Raw genomic sequence first — 20,347 nt, forward strand, 5'->3', positions numbered from 1 at the left:
TGTTCTAAAATTAGAACACTTGCAAATGGTTATAAATGGTTGCAAAACTATGGATACACACACACACACAAAACCCATTGAATTATACACTTGAAATGAATGAATGGTATGGTATATGAATATCTCAATAAAGCTTTTTTTTTTTTTTTTTTTTGGTAGAGATGGGGTCTTGTTATGTTGCCTAGGCTGGTCTCTAACTTCTGGGCTCAAGTAATCCCCCTGTCTCAGCCTCCCAAACTGCTGGGATTACAGGTGTGAGTCACCACGCCCAGTCAATAAAGCTGTTTTAAAAAGTGGAATATATTATTCAATCTTAAAAACGAAGGAAATTCTGACATATGCTACCCTACAGATGAATTTTGAGGACTTGTGCTAAGTGAAATAAACTGATTGGAAAAGGACAAATACTGTATGATTTTACCTATATGGGATACTTAGTCAAATTCACAGAGACATAAAGTAGAATGGTGGTTGCCAAGGGCTGAGAGAAGGGGAGAGTGGGGAGTCAGTGTTTAAAGGGTACAGAGTTTCAGTTTTGCAAGATTAAAAGAGTGCTATGGATGGATGGTGGTGATGGTTCCACAACAATGTGAATGTACTTAGCGCCACTAAACTGTACACTAAAAAATGATTAAGATGGTACATTTTATGTTGTATTTACTACAATTTAAAAAAATATTTAAAAAATGGATCATAGACCTAGATATAAAACCTAAGCTTATAAAAATTTCTAGAAGAAAACCAGGGAGAAAATTGTTGTGACCTTGGATTAGGCAGATTTCTTAATACAGCACCAAAAGCACAATTTGTAAGAGAAAAAAAATCAATAAAAAGGACTTCATGAAAATTTAACTTCTGGCCGGGCACGGTGGCTCACGCCTGTAATCCCAGCACTTTGGGAGGCTGAGGCAGGCAGATCACCTGAGGTCAGGAGTTCGAGACCAGCCTGACCAGCATGGTGAAACCCCATCTCTACTAAAAATACAAAAATTAGTTGGGTGTGGTGGCACGTGCCTGTAATCCCAGCTACTCAGGAGGCTGAGGCAGAAGAATCGCTTGAACCCGGGAGGTGGAAGTTGCAGTGAGCTGAGATCACACCATTGCACTCCAGCCTGGGGGGACAAGAGCGAGACCTCATTTAAAAGAAAAAAAAAAAAGAAAATTTAACTTCTGCTCTTTCAAGCATCCTGTTAAGATAGTGGAGGCTGGGCACGGTGGCTCATGCCTGTAGTCTCAGCACCTTGGGAGGCCAAGGTGGGCAGATCACTTGAGCCCAGGAGTTTGAGACCAGTCTGGCCAACAAGGCAAAAATCTGTCTCTACTAAAAATACAAAAAACTTAGCCGGGCATGGTGGTGTGCACCTATAGTCCTAGCTACTTGGGAGGATGAGGCACTAGAGAATTGCTTGAACCCAGGAGGTGGAGGTTGCAGTGAGCCGAGATCCCACCAGTGGACTACAGTGCAACCTGGGTGACAGAGTGAGACTCTGTCTCGAAAAAAAAAAAAAAAAAAGATAATGGAAAGACAAATCACAGAGTGGAAGAAAATATTTGTAAAGCACATATTCAATAAAGGACTTGTATCCAAGATATAGAAACAGCTCTCAACACTCATTAATAACAAAATAAACAACCCAATAAAAAATGAGCAAAAGATTTGAACAGACACTTCACCAAAGAAGGTATACAGATTGGCAAATTAGCACGTAGCATCATTAGTCATCAGATACATAAAAATTAAGAACATGAGATTCTGCTGTGCACCTATTAGAATGCCTACAATTGAAAAAGACTGACCAAATCAAAATGTAGCACAGGTGTAAAGCAACTGAAACTTACCCACACTTGTGGTGGGAAATGTAAAATGGTACAACCACTTTGGAAAACGGGCAATTTCTTATAAAGTTAAACATGCACTTACCATATAACACCCAGTCACTTTACTCGTTGGCATTTACCCAAAAGGAAAAAAAAAAAGCATATGTTCATACAAAGACTTATTCACAAGTGTTTATAACAGCCTTATATTCATAGTAGCCCAGAACTACAAACAACCAAGTGTCCATCAACTGAAGAAAGGATAAACAAACTGCAATGCATCCATCCAACTAAATACCACTCAGCAATAAAATTCATGCAGCAACGTGAATGAACCTCAAAAGCATTAGGCTAAATAAAAGAAGCCAGATACAAAAATTCTACAAATTGTGTGATTCCACCTATCTGAGATTCTGGAGAGGGCAAGACTCAACTACAGTGACTGAAGTGGACCAGTAGTTGTCACTGGTCCGTTTCTGTTACTATCATACAAATACTTGACAAATGTCATATATTTGTAAAAATTCACGAAACTTCAAATGAATATATTTTTATATAAAGTGTACCTCAAATAGTGAGACCCTGTCTCAAGAAAAAGAAAAAGTTTCTAAAATTAGATTGTGGTGATGGTTGCAAAACAGTGAATCTACAAAAAAAATAATTTTTATAAGAAACAATTTCTACATTTATAACAAAAATATTTAGATAATCACCATTTCACCAAATATTTCCTAATCATTAAGCTGTTAACTCTGGAGAGGGAAGCATCAAATGTCATTATTCCCATTTTATGGAGGTGGAAACTGAGGCAGCAAACTGGGAAGCCATGTGTCTCAGCCCCATGAACCAGGGAAGACCCGACTATAGGCGGCTCCCTGAGGACCAGGCCAGTCTCTCCGAGCAGGTCTCTGTCCTGCAGGGATTGCGTGTGCATACCTGGCGTCCAGTGGGAGGGGAGCAGGCAGAAGAAAGGAGCAATGACCTACCGGCTGCTCACCTCCTCCAGGAAGTCTACTGTGTATTCATTATTTTCTCTGGCCTCTCTTAACACCTGTATTAGTTTTCCAGTGCTGCCATAACAAAGTCCCACAAACTGGGTGGCTTACACAATAGAAATTTATTTTCTTACAGTTCTGGAGGCCGGATGTCTGAGAGAAAGGTGTCAGTGGGGCTGGTTCCTTCTGAGGCCTCTCTCCAAGCTTGTAGATGGCTACTTTCTCCCTGTGTCTTCACATGATCTTTTCTGTGTGCCTGTCTATGTCCTGATCTCTTCTTCTCATAAGGACACCAGTCATATTGGATTAGGGCCCACTCTAGTAACTTCATTTTAACTTAATCACCTCTTCCAAGGCCCTACCTCCAAATACAGTCACATTCTGAAGTATTGGGGGTTAGGACTTGAACATATTAATTTGGGGTGGGGGACACATGGGCTGTGGTGCTGCCCATGACAATACCATATGGCTCCTGACTGCGGGCCTCTAGGGGGAAAAATTAGACTTAAGGTGAGAAGAACCGGTTCTGGTCAGTCCTTTGCTGGAGACCCTTCTTTTTGGGATATCGAAAATGTTCTAGGCCTGGAGTGTTGGCTCACACCTGTAATCCCAGCACTTTGGGAGGTCGAGGCGGATGGATTGCTTGAGCCCAGGAGTTCAAGACCGGTCTGGGCAACGTGGCAAAACCCCATCTCTACAAAAAACACAAAAATTAGCTGGGTGTGGTGGTGCGTGCCTGTAGTACCAGCTACTTGGGAAGCTGAGTTGGGAGGATTGCTTAAGCCCGGGAGGTTGAGGCTGTAGTGATCCGAGATTGCACCACTGTACTGCAGCCTGGGTGACAGAGTGAGATCCTATCTCAAAAAAAAGAAAAAGAAAAAAAGTTCTAAAATTAGATTGTGGTGATGGTTGCAAAACTGTAAATCTGAAAAAACAAAAACAAAAACAAAAAACACCACCAACAACATTGACTTATACATTTGAGTGAATATCTCAATAAAGCTGTTTTGGTTTGTTTGGATTTTTTTTTTTTTTTTTTTTTGAGACAGCGTTTTGCTCTTGTTGCCCAGGCTGGAGTGCTGTGGTGCAATCTCAACTCACTGCAACCTCGGCCTCCCAGGTTCAAGAGATTCTCCTGCCTCAGCCTCCCGAGTAGCTGGGACTACAGGTGTGCACCACCATGCCTAGCTAATTTTTGTATTTTTAGTAGAGATGGGGTTTCACCATGTTGGCCAGGATGGTCTCGATCTCTTGACCTTGTGATCCACCCGCCTCAGCCTCCCTAAGTGCTAGGATTACAGGCATGAGCCACCATGCCCAGCCAATAAAGCTGTTTTTAAAAACAGATTATGTGACTCAGCCTGAAAAAGGAAGGAAATTCTGACATATGCTACAACACAGACGAACTTTGCGAACATTGTGCTAAATGAAAGAAGCCAGGTAGAAAGGGAGAGATGCTGTATGATTTCACCTATGTGAGGTACTTAGTCAAATTCATAGAGACAGGAAGTAGACCCTGCAGAGCCCCACCAACCTCATCTGCACCTGGTAAAAATAGTGCCCAAAATATAAAATGTGCTTCAAGGAGCGAGAAAGAGAGAAGATTCTGTGCGTGCCCAAGTGCTATTATTTCCTGTGGAGTGGATGGTGGACCCTTCTAGGCTAAACCTTCTGCCAGATTTCATGAGGCTATGAGCCCCTATGGGATCATATTAACAGGCAGAAATGGCTCTGTCCCACCCACATAAGTCAGCCCACCGGCCCTCCCAAAATAACGCCTTGCCATGTCAGCTGAGCATCTTCAGAAGCGTCTCGGGAGCCCCAGCTGCTCATATCCCTCTGCCCTGCTCCCCTGACCCCAGTGTTGACATCCACTCACAGCTACTCATGGAAGCCTTGGCACCCACAGAGATCGGGCCTATCCCAGGGTGCTGACCTTAGATTCCCCCAAAGCTGCAGACTCTCAGGGTGCCAGGAAAGTCGCCTTGCCTTCCAGCCTCAGAGCCATACACGCTCTGTATGGAAGAGGTGCGTGCCCCCAGTCCCATCCCATGCCACAGTGACACCCTCTATCACCTGTGCCTTGCATAGCCCCTCTCAGTGACCAGAGGGGTGCCAGGAGGTTCTACAGGGTCTCTCTGCAGGACTCTGGCCAAACCCACCAGACAATTATCTTGTTGTCCACAGTCAGCCCTCCATTCCAACTCCTTAGGCAGGGCAACCGACTTCTGTGCAAATCAGTGTGAGCCCCTCACCTGCACCTACCGGACAGGCCACCAACTATCTGCACTGCCCAGGTCCCAACCAGCTGGAAAAGTGTCTGGTCACTCTGAGGACACTGTAAGTTCATGGTGGGCAGGGCCTTGTCTTGCTCCTTCGTCTCTGCACCCTGCACAGTGTGCTGAGTCTGGCTGGGGCTGGCACAGAGTAGGTGCTCAGGAATGTCCGTGGAATGGAATCATGTGCTGGGCTCCTGTAGGACTTCCTGGAAATGTGCTCTTTGCCTCCCTTGAGCTAATACTAATAACAGCAGCACCAAGTGCCATTATCGAGTGTTTGTTCTGCACAAAGCACATTGCCAAGTGCCATGCATGCCCCACGTCTAGGAATCCTCATAACAATCCCACTAGCTGGGTATTATCAGTTTCCCCTGCCCCGTGTAACAGATGAGAAAACAGAGGGGGAGTCAGGATCCATGTCAGGTCTGTCTGACCACCAGGCCTCCTTCTGGATGCCCAGGGTCTGCGGCCTCCCACCGGATGTGGCCTTTATGAAGCAGCAGGGGGCTGGGCTGCATCTAAACATAGGAAAGAATCTTCCAGCAATGACCATCTGGAAGCTGCTGGGCATGGGGATTTCAAATGATTTTGAAAGTGCCTTCTCGTGGCCACTGGCTTGGGAATCCCCCCATTGCATGTGACCAGCTTTGTGTCATTCTGAAACAAGACTCTCTGGGCTTGAGGTGCAGAAAGAGGGCAGTTTGCCCTGCCCCTTGCCTGAGTTTGAACCCTAGACCTTTTCCTCCTGTTACTGACCACTTACCATGTGCCAATCATGCTACCTGTAATCATGACAACAAGCCTAAAGGAGCTGCATCATTGGTGCCATTTTCCAGTTGGGAAACTGACCCTCAGAGAGATGAAGCACCCCGATCAAAGTAACACAGTTATTAAACTAGAAGCCAAAGACAGAGTTTTCTGATATCAAAGCTGGGGCTTTCTTTCTACTACACGGCCTTGGTTGCTCATAACCTGGAAGGATACCTGATAACTTGGAAGGATGTCCAAAGGACTCCTGCTGAAGTTTGAACCTATTTTTTTTTAAGAGACAGGGTCTCAGCTGTCACCAAGGCTGGGGTGCTGTGGTACCATCACAGCTCACTGCAGCCTCGAACTCCTGGGCTCCAGGGATCCTCCTGCTTCAGCTTCCTGAGTAGCTGGGACTACAGGGGCAAGCCACTCTGCCTGGCTAATTTTTATTTTTGATAGAGATGAGGTCTGGCTATGTTGCTCAGGCTGGTTTCAAACTCCTGATCTCTAGTGATCCTCCTGCCTCAGCCTCGTAAAGTGCTAGGATTACAGGCACTACAAAAAAAAAAATTAAACCATCATCCTCATCCTCATTATTATCATTCAAATGCATGGTAATGTAACATACATCCAGGAAAGTGCACAAACCTTAGTGAACAGCGGGATGAATTATTGCAATGCGAACACACCCATGTAACCAACACCAAACAGACAGAACATCAGCAGCACTGCCTGAAGGAAGACCTCTAGTAACCCCCTCTAATCAGCACACACAGCCGTGGGGAACGCTGTCCTGACTTGTGAAATCACACATGAGCTTGACTATTGTGGAACGTCGTAGCAATGGAGTCTCACACTCTGTGCTCTTTTGTATCTGGCTTTATTTTTCGTTCTATGCTTGTGGGATTCATCCATGTCCTTGTGTGTCATTGTGGTTTGTTAACATGGTGTTCTCATCGGTTGACTATACCGCCACAGGTCTCTCCATTCTACTGTTGACAGGCATTTGGGGGGAGTCTAGTTGTTTAATCCATTTCCTTTGATTCAGGTAGAGAAAAGTGGGTCACTCTCCCACAAAAGCTAATCTCTCCCTCCTCCCTCTTTCCCGCCCTGGGGAAGCCCTTCTCCTTTGCTTCCCTCTGATCTTGCAAACCTGTGGGAATTTGGAGCTTCATTTCAGATACACTCTGGCAGGCTTTCATGGTGAATGGAACCTGGGCAATGGGACTCTTCTGGTCAACAGGGCTTTGCACGGGAGGTCTCCTGCCACGGGCTGAGAGGATGTGCTGTCACCTCGGGGGGTATTCTTAGGAAGTGAGAAAGAGGGTCCACTTTCTTCTGGTCTGCAGCGAGGGTGGGGGCAGCCAACTTCTAGACTCTGCCAGCTCTTCTGGCTTTCATGGTTGTCTATGCTGGGCGGGTAAGAGAATTCATATGGCAGTGCTCCAAGACACAGTGACTCATCCATGGAATGGAGATTATGACAGTACCTACTTAGATTTATTATATGTGGAGTTCTTAGGGCAGTACCCCCCCCCCCACCCCACAGTAAGGCGGGCTCCAGCAGAGCTGTGGTCTAACCCAAACTCTGCTGTGTACCTGCTGTGTGACCCTGGTCAAGTTTCTAACCTCTCTGAGCTCCAGCTTCCTCACCTGTAATATGGGAATAGCAGTGTCTTCTTCATGGTGTGGCTGTGAAAATCAAATGACATAAGAACTCAGGTCCTGACATATGGTAGAAACTCAGTCGACAGTAGCTATTTTTAACAGAGTTTCCCCTCTCAGCATCTGATAGCCTTCCTGTTCCCTTCCACCCTCCACCTGGAGAGCTTGCCAGGTTGTGGCTTAACAGTATCATCAATGTTTTTCCAACTGTTGCCAGGGAAGTAAAAACACACAGACTTGCTGATATGTCCCAAGAAACAACCAGGCCCAATAGATACTAAGACCTGCTGACGGGCAGAAGCAAGGGGGTTTCAAATTCACAGACTTTCAGAGAAAGGAAAAGCCATGGAAACCTTTATATATTCATCCTCATTTTTAATTCTTCAAATGCAAATTATATAATGCCTTTTTTTCTTGAGATAGGGTATCACTCTGTCGCCCAGGCTGAAAGAAGTGCAGTGGCATGATCGTGGCTCACTACAGCCTCAAACTCCTGGGATCAAGCAATCCTTCCACCTCAGCCTCCTGAGTAGCTGAGACTACAAGCCCACATCACCATGTGCCGTGAATTTTACTTCTTCTTCTTCTTCTTCTTTTTTTTTTTTTTTTTGAGATAGGGTCTCACTCTGTCACCTAGGCTGGAGTGCAATGGCTTGATCTCGGCTCACTAAAGCCTTGACCTCCTGGGCTCAAGTGATCCACCCACCTCAGCTTCTCGAGTAGCTGGGATTACAGGCACACAAGACCATGCCTGGCTAATTTTTGTATTTTTTATAGAAACAGGGTTTCACCATGTTGGCCAGGCTGGTCTCGAATTCCTGGTCTCAAACAATCCGCCCACCTCGGCCTCCCAAAGTTCTGGGATTACAGGCATGAGCCACCATGTCCGACCTCCCAGCTAACTTTTAAATTTTTAGTGGAGATGGGGTTTCACCATGTTGCCCAGGCTGGTCTTGAACTCCTGGGCTCAAGAGACCCACCCACCTCAGCCTCCTAAAGTGCCGGGATTACAGGTGTGAGCCATCACACCCAGCCTCCAAAAATCTTTATGTCTTCTGACCCAGAAATTTCACTTCTGGAAATCTATACTAAAGAAACCATCAAACAATAGAAAAATGCCCAGCAATGACACAAATGATAGAATTAGTAGTTGGAGGACATTGAAAGTTATAACTACAGTTGTCCTCCTTTATCATCAGGGGATACATTCCAAGACCCCCAGCGGCTGTCTGAAAGCACGGATAGGACCCAACCTATATAGACTACATTTTTTCATACATGAGCCATACAAATCTATGGTAAAGTTTAATTTATAAATTAGGCATGGTAAGAGGTTAATAATGATGACTAATAATAAAATAGAACAATTATGACAATATACTATAATAAAAGTTACGTGAATGTGGTCTCTCTTTCTCTTTCAAGAGAGAGTCACAGCCAGTGTCACGGCTGGGCACTGTGGCTCATGCCTGTAATCACAGCACTTTGGGAGATCAAGGTGGGCAGATCACGAGGTCAGGAGTTCGAGCCTGACCAACATGATGAGACCCTGTCTCTACTAAAAATACAAAAATTATCTGGGTGTGGTGGTGCATGCCTGTAGTCCCAGCTACTCGGAAGGCTGAGGCAGGGGAATCACTTGAACCCGGGAGGCAGAGGTTGTGGTGAGCCAAGACTGTACCACTGCACGCCAGCCTGGCAACAGAGCGAGACTCCATCTCAAACAAACAAACAAACAAACAAAAAACCTCAGTGACCTGTATACCACAGGTCACTGAAACTGTGGAAAGAGAAACTGCCAGGAAACTGATAAAGGGGAACTACTGTAGATTCTCTATGTTTAAGGATATAAAAGAAGCCAGGGACAGTGGCTCACGCCTGCAATCCCAGAATTTTGTGAGGCCAAGGTGGGTTGATCACCTGAGGTTAGGCGTTCGAGACCAGCCTGGCCAACATAGTAAAACCTTGTCTGTACTAAAAATACAAAAATTAGCTCGGCATGGGCACATGCCTGTAGTCCCAGCTACTCGGGAGGCTGAGGCACAAGAATGGCTTGAACCTCGGGGGTGGAGGTTGCAGCGAGCTGAGATCATACCACTGCACTCCAACCTGGGCAACAACAGAGCAAGACTCCATCTCAAAAAAAAATTTTTTTTTAATTTGAAAAAACAAAGAAAGATGAGCATGTTAAGGAGAAGCACAGAAAATATTTAAAAGACCCAGATTAAATTTACAGAGAGGACCAAATGCACTGAGATGGGAAAAAAACAATGGATAGTATTAACAGCAGATCAGAGAATGCAGGAGAAAAGGTTAGTTACTCCACTTATTTTAAGCAGTGATGATGAGGGTGATGATGAGGAGGAGGAGGAGGATGGGAGTCACTGCAGCCGACATTTATTGGTCTCTAGCTGTGGACCAAACCCTGTTCAAGTATCATCTTTTCATCCTCACTGTAATGCTATGAAGTAGGTACTGTCATCACCCCTGTCTTACACAGGAGCAAGAGGAAGACACGGAGTTAATAATCAGCTTGCTCCAAGTTAAACAGCCAGAACGTCAGGGAGGCCAGGCTGTTAACCCAGTCAGTCTGGGTTTGAATCCCATCTCCCCAGTCCTCTTAACCTCCCATGCTGTGGTTACTGTAATGGCATTCCCTAGATCGGTGAGGCTTGGTGCCATGTGCTTTATGGACATTGTATCTAAATCTCACAGCCATCAGGGAAGGGAGGGACTGTTGACCCCATTTTGCAGATGAAGAAACCAAGGTTCCTGGAGGCGAAGTAATTTGCCCAGGGTCCCACAGTTGGTAAGAGAAGGAGCCAGGATTTGAACCAGATCTGTCTGATCCCAAACCTCGCCTGTTGGATGTGCCCTGGGGCTTCTGGATGTGTCTGAGGTAACTCTGAAGATGGGGCTTTTGAGGACGCTTTGTAGCACCAATATCGTGCCTTCTCTCCCTTTAGGGAAAAGTCTTCTGGAATCAACAAAGGGCTTGTGGCTACTTTTGCTCCCATCCCTCCATACCAGATGGAGGGTGGCGTGAGTTCTGACAGGTAGCCACGTGGCCCTCCAAGAGTCCCTGTCTGGAGGATTGTCTATAGGGTAAGGTACCACACTGGTAAGTGCAGAAGACTATTGAGCCTACATGGGAGGGGGTGCATCAAAAAATGTGCCAGAGGCATCTGCTTTGCTTGCTGTTGAATTACTTTGTATGTAGATTGTTGACACACATATGAGCTGGTCAGTTGGTTGACTGAGTCAAGGAACAAAGGCAATAATCAGATTTAAAAGGGAGGGAAGAGAAGAGAGAGAGAGGGAAGCTCCTAGCAGTGGCTGCTGCTGGCATATTCTTTTGGATGGGCTGATTTGCTGGCAACAGAGGTCAGCCTGGTCATTCTGTCCTTAGACAGCCATCTATCAGGCATCAAAGCTGTGGGAACAAGGTTCTCGGTGGAGCCCTGGTGGCTGACCTTCTCTGTGTCGTGGCCGTGTGTGTCCTCCCGTCAGCTCCTCCACCCAAGTTGGGCCGGCTCCACCCCATTTGCCTCATTAGGATTCTCACATGTAAACTGGGGCAGACCTTCTGTAGGGTAAGTTGTCAACACATATCAATTGCCTGCCTTCAAATTGTGTGTGTGCTTTGATTCAGCAAGTCTACATTAGGAGTAGATCCTATGGAAGCAATTCTGGACATGAACTGACTGAAATTTGGCCTTCTTTCACTCTACAGTCTAGATTAGTAAAAAAATATCAGAAGCCACCCATATATCCATCAATGGGGCTTCATTAGATAAATGGTATAGCAGTATAATAATATATATAATAGTATAATGAAATAGGAACCTGCCTTTTTCTTTTTGAGACGGAGTCTTGCTCTGTCGCCCAGGCTGCAGTGCAGTGGCACAATCTCAGCTCACTGCAACCTCCGCCTCCTGAGTTCAAGCAAGTCTCTGCCTCAGCCTCCCGAGTAGCTGGGATTAGAGGTGCCTGCCACCACGCCCGGCTAATTTTTGTAGTTTTAGTAGAGATGGGGTTTCACCATCTTGGCCGGGCTGGTCTTAAACTCCTGACTTCGTGATCCACCCGCCTCGGGCTCCCAAAGTGCTAGGATTACCATCACGAGCCACCGTGCCCAGCCAGGAACCTGCCTTTCACAATGTTACTAGAGAGGAATATTTAATGACATAGAAATATGTGCAAGTTATATCAGCAAATGAAAAAATAGGCTACGAAGCTCTGCATATATAACATTTTCCTAATTTGGTTGGGGAAAAGTATGGAGAGAGAGAGAGACAGAAAGAGAGACAGGCAGCAACGGGACCACAGAGGGACGTACACCAAAATGTCAATGGTGCTTAATAGGTTTGCAGGCGATTTTAAGTTTATTGTTTAGGTTTTCCAAATCTTCTACACTGAGTGTATGTTTCTTTTATCAAAAAGGGCGTGGCGGGGAAGCCAAGGCATGGTGCTCACACCTGCAATCCCAGCACTTTGGGAGGTTGAGGCGAGATGATTGTTTGAGGCCAGGAGTTCGAGAGCAGCCTGGGCAACATAGTGTTGTCTTAAAAAAAATTGCCAGGCATAGTGGCTCATGCCTGTGGTCTCAGCTTCTTGGAAAGCTGAGGCAGGAGGATTGCCTGAGCCCAGGAGGTCGAGGTTACAGTGAGCTATGATCATTCTACTGCACTCCAGCCTGAGTGACAGAGTAAGACCCTATCTCAAAAAATATATATATATGAATATAAATAAATAAATACATTAAATAAATAAATAGAAAAAAACATATGTTTAAAACAAAACAAAACTCCCCAGTGCCAGAAAAGTGGAAGTGAAAGAAGCATGTGTTGCCTCCATGAGAGTGGGGGCTGGGCAAGGCTGAGTGGGGTGCATCTGATATAAGGGGGCAGCCTGCATGGAAAGGGACTGCCAGCATCTGCCTCCACTGCTCTGTGCTGGGATCATGGAACTTGCACTGCTGTGTGGGCTGGTGGTGATGGCTGGTGAGTCGGGGACGGGACCCAGGCTGGGAAGGGAAGGAGGGAGGCCAGTGTACCCCTGTGCTCTCTTTCCCAGATTAGGGGGCTGCTGCTCTGATCCCCAGGAGCCTGGCCCCCACTCCCCAATCCTTCTGCCCCTCTGCAAAGAGCCTTCAGTGGCCGTCAGTCTCCTAGCATGGTAGCTTCAGCCAGAGAGCTCTGGCTGGCCAAGCTGTGCTGCACGTCTCTGGACTGCTGTGAAAGTTCAAACTAGAAGTCCAGCACCAGGGTCTGCTGGGCCCATGATGATGACGCTTTGGACACAGGTCACTTCACCCCTGCCTCTCCCACTGAATAGGAGCAACCCGTACGAATGCATAGCACTCCATATTTTTAGAGCCGTTTCATGTTCATGATCTGCCTTGAACCTGGGAAGAGGGTTCCCTTGACCTTCAGTGAAGAGGGGGCTATTTCCATTTGATCTTAAGCAGACCAAATATAAAGTGCAGTTGCTAGCAAATTGGCCTTTTTGTCCTCAATCCATCTCAAAATTGTGATTTTGGAAAAGACTTGCATTTTAAAATGTAGTTTTATGTTATCTTGGGACTCCGAAATTCTCTAGAGGAACATGTCTCCAGGATTACAGCAAAAACCATTAGGAAATTTGCAATTGAGCTGCAAAAATTCATCTCTCAGATGTAAAGAGGGAAGACACTGTAGAGATCAAATACACAGATGAACCTGCAGTCAAATGCAGGCCCCGCCATCTCTTAGCAGTATGACTTTAGCCAAATCACCAAACCTTTCAATATCCTCATCTGTAAAATGGGTACAACCCCCTTCATAGGGCTGTTAGAGGGACTCTAATGGGAAAACAGATACTAAGTGTTGAGTAAACTTAAATAATAGCTTCACACATGGCACATGCATGAAAGGCGGCAGTGGCACCTCCTCCCACCCACTGTGTCCATCCCTTGGGAGAAGGAGCTTCACCCCTGTCAGTGGCAGCCAAGGGTGGGAAAAGTTACCCAGGCAAGAACGGCTGACAAGCTAAGCCAGTTCATCAACACCTCCCCAGCCACAGCTCCAGCTCCGTTTCTCAGGCTGGGTCCTCCTCACCTTAAAATTATGGCAAGTAAGACCACCCAAAAGCATTCTGAGTCAAAGCTGAATGTATTTCTCACATGGCAAGAAAGAGCTGCATCATTCAGGTGTGAGTTCAGTTTATGTATTTCTGAGCCCAGATTGAAAGGGCTATATTTAGGGCAAAAAAAAGAGGACCGGGGTACCCTAAGAAAGGCAAGATTCTGAACGCGGGGCTCTGGTTGATCTGCAAGGTGGACTCTCTGTTTGCAGTTGGGTTCCTTATCATGGAATCCAGGAATCTCTGATGGATTGTGTATGATTCCAGAGGGCCCGGGATCCTTCACCAGTGCAGCCAAAGCTTAGCAAGTCTTCTCTTGTACATGTCTTAACAGCTAGAGGCACCATGTCAAACAGGCGTGGCAACATGGACTCCCACACATTGAGGGGACATACTGGGGACACGATGGCCCAGTCACTTTGAGTTGCAACCCAAGGCCACCCGTGTGTGGTCTCACTCTTTGTCCACTGTATGAGTTTCTCCCAACCACCCTTCCCAGCCCAACGGGCCCCAATGTGTGGCTCACCCACTGTGTACTATTGACTTCATTTGCCTGAGGTTGGGTGCGGGTTCCATAAGTAGACTCACTCGAAGAGGGGCTGCCCAGCCCAGTCTCCCTGAGACTCTGGGCTCCATCGGGACGTGAGCTCCCTGCATTCTCTAATCATCTCTAGGAGTTGCACACAGGCACAGCTCCATTCCCTTCTGCCATCTGTTTCTCCCAACCTCCCACTTGAATTCATGGACTTAATATATTTTATTTCTCCTAACTCAACATAATGCATTCCTCTCTTCCAGTAAAATAAATTCCCCTTACTATCAATTCTAATCAGCAGTTATTATGAGTGAAATAAAATTATCCATGAAAAGCACTGATTTCTAAATCATGCTGCCTCCCAGAAGACCCACACACTGTCTTTATTACAGACTCAGATTTTTCTAGGGGCTGGAGGTAGGAAGGCTGACTTGGGATCATTCTTCCTATTATGGAGTGGGAAATCAACACCCAGAGACAGAGAATGAAACCAGACTGTTTTAAGTGATGAATTCTGGCTCCATTTACTAGCCACTAAGACTCTGAGCAAGTTACTGAGCCTCAAACTGCTCATCTGTAAAATAGGGCTTAAAAATAATATTCATTGTACCAGTGTTGGTTTTAACAAATGAATCACAAGTAAGATGATAACATTTGAGGAAATTGGCTGAGGGGTATACAGGAGCTTTCTATCTTTGCAACTTTTTTGTACATCTGGAATTATTCCAAAATAAAAAGTTTATTTATTTAATATAACAGTAATTATCTAGCCAGATGGAGTCGAGAAATCAATACAAAAGAAGACCTATAGTAAGCACTCAGTAATTGTCACTTTTTTTCCTTGAGACAAAGTCTCACTCTGTTGCCCAGGCTGGAGTGCAGTGGCAAGATCTCGGCTCACTGCAGCCTCCACCTCCCACCTCAGCCTCCCAAGTAGCTGGGACGACAGGTGTCCACCACCACGCCCAGTTAATTTTTGATGTTTTGTAAATACAGGGTGTTACCATGTTTCCCAAGCTAGTCTCAAACTCCTGTGTTCAAGCAATCTGCCCACCTTGGCCTCTCAAACCCGAGATCATGCCACTGCATTCCAGCCTGGGCAACAGAGCGAGACTTTGTCTCCCAAAGTGCTGGGATTACAGACGTGAGCCACTGTGCCTGGCCTGTCGCTATATTTTTAATAGCAGTAGTAGATGTCGTTTTATTATTATCATCATTTGAGGTCACTCATTTGGTCTGGGCAGAGCAGAGGTGCCGTCCTGTGCCCATTGGTGCTGCCCTGAAATTCATCTCCTCTTCTCTCCTGGTTGCTGGGCTGCTTGGCAGGTGTGATTCCAATCCAGGGCGGGATCCTGAACCTGAACAAGATGGTCAAGCAAGTGACTGGGAAAATGCCCATCCTCTTCTACTGGCCCTACGGCTGTCACTGCGGACTAGGTGGCAGAGGCCAACCCAAAGATGCCACGGACTGGTAACTCCTTTCTCAGGGCTGGCAATCCTATCCTGTCCCCGACTACGGTACTCTTCTTTTCTCTCCACCCATCTGTTCATTTAGTTGAGTTGAATCCATTTTGTTGAGCATCTACTATGTGCTAAATACCACTGAGTGCCAATACGGTCCCAGCCCTCCTGGAGCTTGCCTTCCAGAAGGTTCCCCAGGGTCCCTGAAGGCCAGACGCCCCCTTGCACTCCCATCCCCTACTCTGGTGACAATGCCCACATTCTCTCCTCACTGCAATGGACATTGGTTTTGAAAGCCCCCCTCGCCACCTCTTTTTTTTCCGTTATCTCATTTGATCTTCATAACAACCCTGGGAGTCAGCTAGAGGAGCGGTGAGAGCCGGCCAGGCCTGGGGACACTGCCACGATCTGCCACTTACAGGCTGTGTGACCTTGGGCAAGTGTCTTGACCTCCCCTAGTCTCAGTTTCTTCATCTCTGAAGAGCGGATAATATGAGTACCTCCATCCCATGGTGGTTTTAAGGAGTAAGAGAGAATGCATAGATAAAGCAAGTGTCTGGTGCATAGGAATCGCTCAAAAAATGTTAGTCATCATGATCCTGAGGAAGACTGCAGCCCTGCAGGCCTTGACTCTTCCCAGGTGGGGACACGGGTTCTTCTCCAGTAGGGGGAGCAGCCAGAGACCCCAGTAGGCCGGGGACCCATGCAGCTGTGCACCCTGTCTGCTCCAGGTGCTGCCAGACCCATGACTGCTGCTATGACCACCTGAAGACCCAGGGGTGCGGCATCTACAAGGACTATTACAGATACAACTTTTCCCAGGGGAACATCCACTGCTGTGAGTACGCAGACCTCAGGGCAGGAGCTGGAGACCCCAGGAAGGGAGATCTGGCCCCCACTGCCTTCACAGCACAGCTACTTGACCTCTCTGTTTTTTTTTTGGCATGGGTCCACTGGCTGCAGTTGGGCTGTGAAGAGGCAAGAATGGGTATGGGGGTATGGAGAGGACCCATGGGAGGTTTGGCCCCTTTAGCACCTGGAATTCAGGCCCACGACTGACCAGCTTGGTGACCACATTGCTTAACCTCTCTGAACCTCAGTATCCTCATCTGTAATCTACCCCATTAAGTTATTGCAAGAGCTAAAATGAGACAGACAGAATGGGCCTCACAGGATGCCTGCCACAATAAATTACACAGAGCTACTGATTGGCTGTTACTTTCATCATCACTGATGCTCGTGGCAGCCTGTCGAGGATCGGCAAAACCCTGATTATCTCCATTGTACAGACCAGGAAACCAAAACTAGAGTGGGGAAGTGTCTGCCTCCAACTGACAGAGCCTGGGCTGGAACCCAGGGCACCTGGCCCCTGCATCCTTTCCAGCATCACAAGCATAGAAATGTAGCAGGTCCTCAGGGCTGGGAATCTAAAGGGCTCATCACAGCAGCTGCTGTTAATTGAGGGCTTCATAATAATAGTAACAATAATATCCAACATTTATTGAGCACTTACTATAGGCTAAGTGCCTTGTCTTGTTACTTTAACTCTCATGACAGCCCCCTAGGCAACTCTTGCCATTATCCCCGCTTCATGGATAATGAAACTGTGATCCCTCCTGCCCGGGAGTCTTTGCATAGACTGTTGCCATCCCCCACTCCCGAACCCCAGCTTCCTCCAGGAAGAGCAGACCCTTCCGATCTCAGCTCAAAAGGCTCTTCCACCCTGTTTTCTGATCTCCTAGCCCTGCATGGTTCCTCATGTTAACTTTGCATAGCTGTTTTTTTCCTCCCTGTGGTGCTCTAATACCTGCCCCTCTCTCATGTCCCTATCGTTCAGTTCTCTCCTGCCATGACACGGTAGGTGCTCAATAATTGTTTAATGAATGGGTGAATAAATAACTGAAGGTGCAATGGCACACAGGGAGGTCACGGTACGTGGCCAAGTCATGCAGCTAGAATCCAGGTTGCTGGGACCGGTACCTCTACGACTGAGTAGGAACTGCACTGACTTCAGAGGCTGCTAGACTCATACCTGCCTCTGTCTCGGAAAAGGACAAACACATAGCTCCCCCTTCTCCGTCCACAGCTGACAAGGGAAGCTGGTGTGAGCAGCAGCTGTGTGCCTGTGACAAGGAGGTGGCCTTCTGCCTGAAGCGCAACCTGGACACCTACCAGAAGCGACTGCGTTTCTACTGGCGGCCCCACTGCCGGGGGCAGACCCCTGGGTGCTAGAAGCCCACACCCTCTACCCTGTTCCTCAGCATGGAGCTCTGGCATCCCCACCTCAGTATCTAACCTGAACCAGCCTGGCTTTTCAAACACTCCGGGGGGAGGTAGTCCCAGCCTCCCCCGGAACCCTCTACCAATGCCTTCTGACCTTCTGAAGCTTTCCGAATCCTCCCAGTTGAGGCAGCAGCTGTGTCCTCTGAGGGTGGATGGGAATCTTGGGAGAAGCCCAAGCAAGGGAGCCCTCAGAGGTGGTGTTTGGACCAAAGCATCGGGGTGGGGGAGGGGTCTGCCGCTGTCCCCCACCTGCTGGCCCCCTTGTCCTTCCTCACCCCCTCCAATATAGTCTCGGAGCTACAACCGCAGCAGCCACTATAAAGGGCAACATTGATCTTTCTGTCCATGTGGTTCTATCTTTTAAAACCTCAAGGCCCTCCACTGTCCTAAGATAAAGCCTCTCATAGGCGTTGGGGACCCCGCACAGTCTGGCCATGTGACCCTCTCCCCAGGCAAGCTCTGAAGTCCCTGCAGGTGGAGGCCATGCCTGTCTTAAACTCAGTTGCATCCCTGGTGCCCAAAGCAACACCAGAACCAAGAAGGAGCTCCATAAATCCTTCTTGGGTGAAGCCTAGACAAAGCCGCCAGGTCTTGTGGCTCCAGGCACCAGAGCCTTGAGTACTTTCTCCTGCCTCCAGGCATTGGCTCAGGGTGAATTACAAGGGGCTACTGAATGGCTATTACTTTCATCACGACTGATCCCCACCTCCTCAGGGTCAAAGGGCTACTTTCTGGAAGTCTCCCCAGGCTGACTCCTTCTCCCTGACTGCAAGGGCTCACTCCCTCCTCCAAGCTCCCACAATGCTTCATGGCTCTGCCGCTTACCTAGCTTGGCCTAGAGTGGCAAATGGAACTTCTCTGATCTCCTCCAACTAGACTGGAGCCCCTGAAGGATGGAGACCATGTCTGTGCCATCTCTGTTTCCCCTGTTTTCCCAGTTTTCCCACATACTAGGTGCTCAATTCATGCCTGTGAATGGCGTGAGCCCATAATGGATACACAGAGGTTGCAGCAGATGGTGTGGGTACCTCACCCAGATATCTTCCAGGCCCAAGGCCCCTCTCCCTGAGTGAGGCCAGGTGTTGGCAGCCAACTGCTCCAATCTGCCTCCTTCCCCTAAATACTGCCCTGGTCTACTGGGAGCTGCCTTCCCCCTGCCCCACCTCTCCCACCAAGAGGCCACCTGTCACTCATGGCCAGGAGAGTGACACCCTGGAGGGTACAATTGCCAGCTCCCCCGTGTCTGTGCAGGATTGTCTGGGTTGAACGACATTCTCAAATTGTTCCTGGGATCGGGCTGAGGCCAGGCCTCTTCTGGAACCACCTCTCTGCTTGGTCTGACCCCTTGGCCTATCCAGTTTTCCTGGTTCCCTCACAGGTTTCTCCAGAAAGTACTCCCTCAGTAAAGCATTTGCACAAGAATCCTTGTCTCAGGCTCTGCTTCTAAGGAAAGAGACTGAAGAGGGACAACTTTTTCCTATGAGGACTCCCAATCTGCCATTTGTGTGTGGCTAGCTGTTTCCAGCCAGGGGGCTGAGGCGCCTGCAGTCACCCACACTCTGGGCCTGTGGCACCATCTGTGCCTCAGCTGCCTGAGCAGTTCTGAGATGTGGTGACTCATGTGAGGTGGTGTCATAGGAATGAAGGACTGTGGGCGCTGGGTTCAAATTCCAGTTCTATGCACCACTCCAGGTGGGGATACCCATGGGGGCAGCTGTGCCTGTGTGGGGGAACAGGGTAGGGAAATCTCCATACCTTCTCAATTTTGCTGTGAACCTAAAACTGCCATATAAAGATAAAGTCTAGGCCAGGCATGGTGGCTCATGCCTGTAATCCCAACACTTCGGGTGGCTGAGGCAGGCAGATCACCTGAGGTCAGGAGTTCAAGACCAGCCTGCCCAACGTGGCAAAACCTCGTCTCTACTAAAAATACAAAAATTAGCCAGGCATCGTGGTGGGTGCCTGTAATCCCAGCTATTCAGGAGGCTGAGGCAGGAGAATCACTTGGACCTGGGAGGCAGAGGTTTCAGTGAGCCCAGATCGCCACACTGCACTCCAGCCTGGGCAACAGAGTGACACTCTGTCTCAAAAAATAAAATAAAATAAAATAACTCTAGTTTTTTTTTTTTTAATTCCACTTATATCACTGACTAACCATGTACCTTACAGGAGGAAACATTCTCTGCGTGTAAAGTATAAATGAAAATAAGAAGAGACCAGCCTGGGTAACATAGACCTCATCTCTACAAAAAATAAGAATTTTTTTTTGTTATTGTTGTTGAGACGGGGTCTTGCTGTGTTGCCCAGGCTGGAATGCAGCAGCATGATCATGGCTCACGGCAGCCTCGACCTCCATGGCTCAAGTGATCCTCCTGCCCCAGCCTCCTGAGTAGCCAGGCACCCGAACACCTGGGTAATTTTTGTATTTTTTGTAGAGA

At 47.5% G+C, this 20,347-nt stretch overlaps 1 protein-coding gene across 2 annotated transcripts; it reads left to right on the forward strand.

The window, feature by feature from the left end:
• Positions 1-12,418: 12,418 nt before the first annotated feature.
• On the forward strand, positions 12,419-20,020 carry PLA2G2D (phospholipase A2 group IID). 2 transcript variants are annotated; one of them, XM_524585.7, is made up of 4 exons: positions 12,419-12,510; positions 15,492-15,636; positions 16,358-16,464; positions 17,713-20,020. In XM_524585.7, exons 1-4 carry the CDS (start codon positions 12,423-12,425, stop codon positions 17,856-17,858), a joined length of 486 nt encoding a protein of 161 aa, XP_524585.3. In that variant the 5' UTR covers positions 12,419-12,422; the 3' UTR covers positions 17,859-20,020. The 2 variants fall into 2 exon arrangements, with proteins under 2 accessions (XP_524585.3, XP_054536205.1); XM_054680230.1 differs by lacking the exon at positions 16,358-16,464.
• Positions 20,021-20,347: the final 327 nt, after the last annotated feature.

Source organism: Pan troglodytes, chromosome 1 (genome assembly GCF_028858775.2).
Source record: "Pan troglodytes isolate AG18354 chromosome 1, NHGRI_mPanTro3-v2.0_pri, whole genome shotgun sequence".
NCBI classification, from domain to species: Eukaryota; Metazoa; Chordata; class Mammalia; order Primates; family Hominidae; genus Pan; species Pan troglodytes.